This window comes from Chaetura pelagica, unplaced genomic scaffold (assembly GCF_000747805.2).
Source record: "Chaetura pelagica isolate M959 unplaced genomic scaffold, ChaPel_1.0 scaffold471, whole genome shotgun sequence".
NCBI lineage: Eukaryota > Metazoa > Chordata > Aves > Apodiformes > Apodidae > Chaetura > Chaetura pelagica.
Window position 1 is genome coordinate 900,186 of NW_009952430.1, and position 8,239 is coordinate 908,424.

The 8,239-nt window shown below is 57.0% G+C and overlaps 1 protein-coding gene across 1 annotated transcript; it reads left to right on the plus strand.

Moving 5' to 3' along the window:
• The first annotated feature begins 4,828 nt into the window (after window positions 1–4,828).
• Window positions 4,829–5,056, plus strand: TMEM238 (transmembrane protein 238). Its single transcript, XM_010008255.1, has one exon. It carries the CDS (start codon window positions 4,829–4,831, stop codon window positions 5,054–5,056), a length of 228 nt encoding a protein of 75 aa, XP_010006557.1.
• Window positions 5,057–8,239: the final 3,183 nt, after the last annotated feature.

Consider the following 8,239-nt stretch of genomic DNA (forward strand, 5'->3'; position numbering starts at 1 on the left):
CTTTCCCAAATCACCAACTCTCCCATGGGGACACAGACCCGTGGGATGTCCTTCTGCATCCCTTGGCCCCTCCCAGAGCAGGCAGGACATACTCCAGAGCTGCATCTTCCCTTGAATCCCCAGCTAAATGCTTCCAGCATGGAACCAAGTGTGGAAGACCCAAGGTCCCACCTCCCTCCCCTCTACTTTCTGTCGTGCCCTGCCCAGGGACAACCTGCCTGTCCATCCAGAAGGGCTGGAGCCTCCACTGCAGGGTTACCTGGTGCTGTCTTACACATGCACTCAGCTTGAGGGCTGTGCAATGCAGCTGGAACAGCTTCTCCTGGCAAGCAGAGCCCTGGCACACCAATATTTGAGTCTCCCCTCCCCAGGTGAGATCAGGCTCCAGCCAGGGCTGCTGAGCCATGGCAGGGCTGCAAATAAAGCAACGTCCCCCTCTCAAGGTCATCTATTCCAACCCCCCCTACAAGAAGCAGGGACAACTCACACTAGACCAGGTTGCTCAGAGCCCCATCAAGCCTCACCTTGAATGTCTGCAGGGATGTGACCTCCCTGGGCAGCCCCTTCCAGTGACCCACCACCCTAATGTCCATCTCCTCTCGCCTTCCAGCCCCCAGGGCAGCCTTAACCTGTGTCTTTGGACTGGAAATCCCCCACCAGTCTAACCAGCAGTGCCAGCAGGTTCCTCATGAGTCTGGTCACTCCTGGGGAGCCTGTGCAGATCCTGCAGGAAAGCCTTCAGCAGCCACGTGGCCTGAAGGGTAGTGGTGCTAGCCAAGGGGGTCAGGGGGTGCTGGGTCCCCCCTGCAGCACAGCTGGGGGGCTGAGCTCCCCTTGGTCAGGGGTGTGAGGGGTCCTGCAAAGTCAGGGGGTTTCCTTCATCAGAGGGGACCATGTGCTCCCACCCCCTGGGATGCTCTGAAGTGCTGGTCCCTGTGGGATGTTTCCCAGGGGATCAGCATCACCAGCCAGGAGATGGAAGGGGAGCTGGGAGCAGGACCCTTCCTAGGTCAGTGTTATTCCACTCCACCCATGACATCTGGGCTCCTTTTCCAGATGTCCAATCACTCTGTGTCTATCAAGCAGTGTCTTTTGGGGGCAGGGAGAGATGATGCTGTTCTGACCATCCCCTCCACCATCCCCCACCCCACCTCCCCTGAAAGTTCAGTACAAATTGCTCCAAGCTCCAAGCCGGGGGAGCTGTTTCTACAGCTGGATCTGGGAGAAGAGCACTTGGAGAGCAGCTTCACATCCACGAGTCCCACAGCTGAGACCTAATCTCCAAATGCTCCATCCTCACCTGGAGCTGCTGGCCCTGGAAGGAAACCAGTCCCCATGTGCCAGGGGAGGGAGTTTGCACCCCCCTGCCAAAGCTGAGCTCCTCTGCAGCTCCTGCATCTCTGGCAGCCACCACAGGCATGGCCAGCACTGAGCCCTGGAGATCCCAGTGCATCAACCATCCCTGGGGCTGCTTGACCAAGCAGCACCTGCTGCCCATCTGCTTCCTCCTCATTCTCAGGCAGGTATTTCCCAAAAGCTCAATCCATGCTCCAAGGAGCTGTCCAAGTTGCAGTCCAAGCTAAACCTTTTGAAGGCTTCTCCTCAGGCTTGTCCCACCTGCTGCAGTTCCATCAGTAGTAACTGACTCCTTTTTCTCAGGCCACTTCCATCCCCCTGGTCAAATTCTTGCTGCTCCCACCAAACATGTCACTTGGGGAAGCAACATTCCTTGTTCCCTGGGACAATCTGGTTCACTCTTGCTGCATATTTCTGCAAACCTGTTCTGGGCCAGCTCTGAGTCTTCTCCCCCAACATCCTCCTTCCAGCCAGGGCAGAACTGGCCTAGGAAGAGCAGAAGAGGTAGAAAGTGTTTCTGCTCTTTTCAAAGTGTCTTTGGAGCCAAATGCAGATGTTTGCAGCTGTCTGAGCCATTAGTTGGAGGGGAATGAACTTCTGGAGACCTCTGGGTACCTTTTCAATACGGGGAGAGGCTTTATTTGGTATGTGGCATTTCCTTGGCTGTCGTGGGCAAATCACTGCTCTCCTGCACTGCTGGGCAGGGCTCAGCACCCCTGAACTGCACCCAGGTGACACTTGTGCAGCACCAACCCCAGCTGGGCTGCTGGTACCTTCCTGAGGAGCAACACGGGCTGTTCCTCTTGCAACATCTGCTCCATGAAAGCCAAAGGCTCCAGTGGAAGGAAGCCTGAAGGAAGCCTTGACTGCAGTGGGGAATTCATCTGGGAGCTCCCCTGGAGGGACACCAGGTGTATGGGACAGGCCATCCCACCACACAGGGTCTCTTCCAAAGGGACAGGAGCTCCCACAGTTATTCCACCTCTGGAGTGGGATCAGCAATTGCCAGTTTCTGTGTTGGAACAACCTCCACAAGTTTCCTTGCTCTCTTTTCCCCAGCCATGGATGGCAGCCCAGGAGGAAACCTCTTCAGCTGGTCTTGTGAGATCAAGATGGTACCAACCTCTTGCAGTGTGGGGCTGGACAGACCTGGATTGATCTGAGCTCCTTGCATCAGGCCCATCCTCCTTTGAGCTGTTTGCTTTGGATCCAGTGTCACTGGTCTGAGGGGGATCCCTGGGTGATGCCTGATCTGCTCCACGTGGCTGGGATCTGTTGGGATCCAGGCTAGAAAGGACAGAGAAGTCCTGAGGCATCTTCTGGAGCTCTCTCACTCCAATCAAAACTGTCTGTTGAAGCCCCTGGAAGGCCTCCCTGACATGAAGTGAACAGAAGAAGAGGACTCAGAAAATAAAAACACCAAACACAATGGAAGTGGAAACTGGGAACAGCTGTGGGGGGGGACACAGAAAAGGTCCTTCCTGTCAGAGGGTGATGAGGCTCAGGCTCATCAGAGAACTGGCCAGAGCAGCTCCATCATCATCAACACCAAACCTCAGACTGGGTCATCAAAATATGGCTGAACTGGGCAGCAAAAACTGCAAAACCTCTTTTTCCATCCCCCAACCACCTCTGTCATCACCACAGCCCCATGGAAAGCAGAGAACAGAAAAAGATGCCCACCCCTTGGGTGCTCCAGAGCAGAGCAGGGTCTGGGGCCACCAGCAGGGCAGAGCCCAGGGGTGTCCACTGAGGTTTGGGCAAGGGCAGGTGGGACCTGGTGTCCAGGGGTTAGGGGAGCTCTGGGTGCTGAGCTCAGGCTGAGGCTGCAGGAGGTCACCAGGAACTGAAGGCTGGGCTTGAAAGCAGAGCATTTTTGTGGCTGAGCACCCCTGGAGGCAGCTTTCAGAGCATGTTTCCTGCAAATGGGTTGATGGGATCCTGGAAGAAGCTGTGCCCCAGCACTTCCCTCCAGCCCTCTGGTAATTAAGCCGGAGGGTGATAATGCACAAAGAAGACATTAGTTATTTATTTGTGTATTTAAAAGCTTTAATTGTTCAGACACAGGTGGAAAAAAAAAAAAAGAATAAATCCTATCTCCTGGAACAAGCAGCCCCTTGGGACTGGGGTGGGAATGGCCAAGCTGCAAGAGCTGATTTGTGCAGGGCTCTCTGCCATGGGCTTGGGAGCAGCAGGCTGGGAAAGGGCAGGAGTGAGGAGCACAGGGATGTGCTGGGCAGCCTCCCCTCCCCTGTGCTGGGTGAGATGCCCACTGCAGGTGGCAGGCAGGAGGGTGGTGACTTTTAGCTCCTGGGACTCCCTGGGCAGGCAGGAAACACCCAGACAGGGAAGGTGATGCCCCCCATTCCCTCCAGCCTCCTCCCTGCCCATGGCACAGCAGCAGTGGGGCTGTCTGGGTGGCAAGCAGGACCTGGTTGCCCTGGATTTGGCTAAGGGATGGGGAAGGACCCTCCTGGTGCCACCACAGCATCTTCTGGAGCTAAGGCCACCTCCAGCAGTCCCTGACACCAACCTGATGCCCAAGGGTCCTGTCTCAAGCCTTGGCATCCTCTGCACAGCCCAGAGATGAGGCAGGCAGCTGCCAGTCCCCAAAATGTGGGCTGCTCCTGCCTTTGGGTGGCTTTCCCAGCTCCAAGGGCTCCCTGGACCCTCCACCTACCCCAGGCCCCCTGTTTGCCAGGTGTGCACAGACTGGAGAGGAAAGATGTGCCCGGTGTCATGCAGCAACCTGGGAGCAGAAGGTGGCAGCCCTGGATGCCACAGAGTGATCCTGGCTGCTCAGAAACAAAGCAGGAGCTCTGGGAAATCCTGCCTCACTCCGTGAGTCACCCCTGACGTGCTTGGTTCCCATGCTGGGGGTGGGTGATGGCACAGGTTGCCTCATCTGCTGCTTTCCAGCAAGACCTGCTTTGGGGAGGTGGTGCAAGGTAGGTGGATTTTTGACACTCCGGGCAGATGTCTGTGCCTCAGTTTACCTGTGAAGAGAGGGGAACACTGCAGTGCTTCCAGGCAGTCAGCAGGAGGTCACTGGGGGTGTCCTGCAGCCTTTGCTGGGACCCTTGCTTGGCAGATGCCACACGAAGAGACACGAGACCCCCCACCTCAGCTCTCCAACCAAAGGACCAGACGTGCAGCTTTTTGGGAAGCTGGGGGTGATGCAGCTACACCAGGAGTGGTCGGTCACAGGGCATCTCAGCAGCAGAGCCCTTCCCTGGAGGGCTCCCCTGTGCCACCTGGAGAAAGGCAGCCCTGGGCTCTGCTCCAGGCCAGGCAGGGGCAGGGCCATGGAAGGGTTAAAGCAGTATCTGTGCTCCCTCCCAATTGTTCTGCAAGGTGTGCTGTGACATTTGTACTTCCTCCTGGCAGCCCGAGCACAGGCAGCCCGGGAGAGAGGGCTGGGATGCTGCCAGCCCCCCTGCCCCCTCCCTGAGGGGCTGTGCTGGGCTCCCCCATGGCCTTCCTCAGGCTCCTGGGCCGCTGTGCCATCATCCTCCTCGTGGCCCTGTTCTGCGACCTGCTGGGGCTGCTCATCCTCCTCTTGGGAATCTTTGCTCCCCTGAGCTCCTGGGACTTCTTCGTTTACTCAGGAGCTCTGCTGCTGGCCTTCAGCCTCGTCTTCTGGGTCTTCTGGTACACGCTGAACATCGAGGTCCCCTCCAAGGACCAGGGTGTTCACTGACCTGCTGCTCCAGCAAAGGCAGGATGGAAACTGGGGACGTGCTGGGGAGCTCCAAAGCATCATCCCGGTGATGAAGACCATCCAAAAAGACAAAGAGCAAGGGGCTGCTGGTCCCCACAGCCTTGCCCAGCCAGATGGACCTCGGGGGAAAGGTACCTACAGCTCAGCACACACAGGGAGGCTTTGCTGGAGTTGAGGGATGCAGAGGGCTCAGGAGGGCAGCCAGACCTTCCTGCTGGTGACAGCCCCTCTTCAGGAGTAACATCAGATCTTAAAATGCTCTGGAATGGATTAATGACGGACAGGAACTTGGTGCAGATGAGATGTGTCTGAATGATGGACAGGAACTTGGTGCAGATGAGATGTGTCCGAATGAATGAATCTGGGGAGGGGGGTTCTGGTGGAAAACAGAGGTGGCTTGTATCTGGGGTTGATTTCTTCAGTCCTCCCCATCAGACAGTGCTGTGAGCTGTGGGTCCTGGAGAGCCCCTGCTCTCTGGTGACAGCTTTGGGCAGTGGAGGGACAGGGAGCACGAGCGATTGCCCAGTGACACAGCCTGGGCAAACTGGGAGGGTCAATGAGAACAGCCCAGACCCAGGCTCTCCTGTGGCACCAAAACCTGTCTAGAAGACGTGTGGGTGAGCAAACCTGGCTGGTGTACCCCAGCACACCAGTGTGTGCTCCTGGGCTGCCCAGGCTGGGAAGGGTTTGCCAGTGGGGGAAGGTAATTCCAGCAGGATTGTGGTGTGAACCCAAGGGCAGGTGGTGGCACCAAGGCACCAGGGAGATGCCCTGCACAAAGTCTAGTGACAAATGCTGAACACGTGGCAACCGGGTACAAAGTGCCATGTTTGAACACTGGCTTTGAGATTACACTCTCCTAATCTCGGGTTGGTCTGGAACTGGTTTGCTTGGCAGTTGCCCAACGGGCAGAAAGATCAGGCAATGTGGACCTGCTGGGCTCTGCTGCCTGGTCCTCCAGCACAGGAGCAGGAAGGACGTCCCTGCATTGCATGGAGGGGCTGGTGGTGACATGGGAACATCCAAGGCAGCCAAAGCTGCTGTGCAGGGCTTGGTTTTGGCCTCACCAGTGAGCAGGAGCAGCACTGCAAAGCCTGAGGGAGGTGGAAATGTCCACATGTCAGGAGAGCGTTGCTGCATCAAGGGTGTCCTGCCTCCTCCCCAGCATCCCGAGGGGATGTTCTTCCCTGCCATCATGCTGGCAAGGCTGGTGCAGCCAATTAGGCTGCATTAATGAACGAGCAGCCCCAGAGTGCTCAGAGACACACTGTAGGTGACAAGAGGATGGTGACAGTAGCAGGATGCCCCAGCCCAGAGTGCATCCGCATACCAAGGGCCAACCCCGCCCCAGCAACCAGTGGTTTTATAACAGTGCAAGGAGAGGGCAGAGATGGGGGAGCTGAACCTCTGCTCTGCCCTGAGGAGGCCTCACCTGGAGCCCTGTGTGCAGGTCTGGGCTCCCCAGGTCAAGGACAAGGAGCTACTGGACAGAGTCCAGCCCAAGGGCACTGAGATGCTGAGGGGCTGGAGCATCTGCCTGGGAGGAGAGGCTGGGGGGGCTGGGGCGGCTCAGCTGGAGAGGAGACTGAGGGGGGATCTCATCAACACTGATCAATAGCTACAGGGGGTGTCAGGAGGATGGGCCAGACTCTTCTCCAGTCCAGTGACAGGACAAGGGGCAGTGGGTGCAAACTGGAGCTCAGGAGGTTCCATGGGAATCTCAGGAAGAACTTCTTTGCTGTGAGAGTGCCAGAGCCCTGGGCCAGGCTGCCCAGAGAGGCTGTGGAGTCTCCTTCTCTGGAGACATTCCAACCCCCCTGGCCACGTTCCTGTGTGATGTGCTCTGGGTGCCCCTGCTCTGGCAGGGGGGCTGGGCTGGGGGAGCTTTCCAGGTCCCTTCCAACCCCAACCACTCTGTGATTCTGTTACTCCCCTCACACACAGGGGAGTGCTGGAGCTGAGACCAGACTCACCTCTCTTCAGTGTTGGCATCTCAGCCAGGCCAGTTCCCCCAAGCATGTACCTCCTGGTATGTAACCCAGGAAGATTTCCAACAACACCATCCCCATCCATGACTCACTTAAGAGAGATTTCTTTGCAGAGTTTTTAAAAAGCCTCTCACAACCAGTATCATTTCATTATTTACTGATTTTTCTTTATTTCTTGTCTTGTTGACAGTGACTCCAAGAGGCAGCCAGGAAGTTTTCTGAACTCTCCAGGAAGCATGGAAGCTGCAGTGTGAGTCACAGTGTTTTATAGCCCTACTCTTTATCAGGATGCCCAGAGCAGGAGTTCAGCTTTACCCTCCATCACCAGATCTCCAGGTGGTTTTTCACCCATGTGCCCCTGGGACTATCTCCTTCAAGAATTTCCTTGATGCACCAGCAGATAAGAGCCTGTAACAAGGAAGGGCAGCAGCAACCAACACCCTCCTTTATTTGCTCTGGGATTTTTAATGGCTTGTGCAGAGCCTGTTCAACCCAGCCTGCAAAGCTTGGACCAGGGCTTTGTCACCATTCAATGCCTGTCCCCTGGTGGGTGAGTGCCTGGGTGTGTTGCTCAGGGACAGCACCCAAGGAGCTGGTGTCATTGGCCCAAGGAACCCAGGGGGAAATGGGTGTGAGATCCCCAACACGACTCCTGAGAGGTGTTTGTTGCAGGGCAAACCCTCTGAAGATGGATGAGCCAGTGCAGGTCACCAGCACATGGCTGGGGGAAAGCTCTGGGGTGATGAGGGGGGAGGTTGTTGTTCATAGAATTGAATCCCAGGCTGGTTTGGGTTGGAAGGGACCTGAAAGACTATCTAGATCCAATCCTTGCATGGGCAGGGACACCTCCCACCAGCCTAGGCTGCTCCAAGCCCCATCCAACCTGCCCTTCAACACTGCCAGGGATGGGGCAGCCACAGCTTCCCTGGGCACCCTGGGCCAGGGTCCCACCAGGCTGTCAGCCCTGTGCCCAGACCTCCTGCCATGCACTCAGGAGGCTGTATCCAGCTCCGTGGAGGAGCCTCCAGAACACCCCACCACCCACCAGCTCTGGCTCAGAGCCAGCTCTGCCTTTCCAGGGTGCTGCAGCCCCCAGGATCCTGCATTCCCCACGGGATATTCCTGCTTGCCCATTTTCCCCTCTCTGCTCTGCCTGGGCTGCCTGGCAGTGGC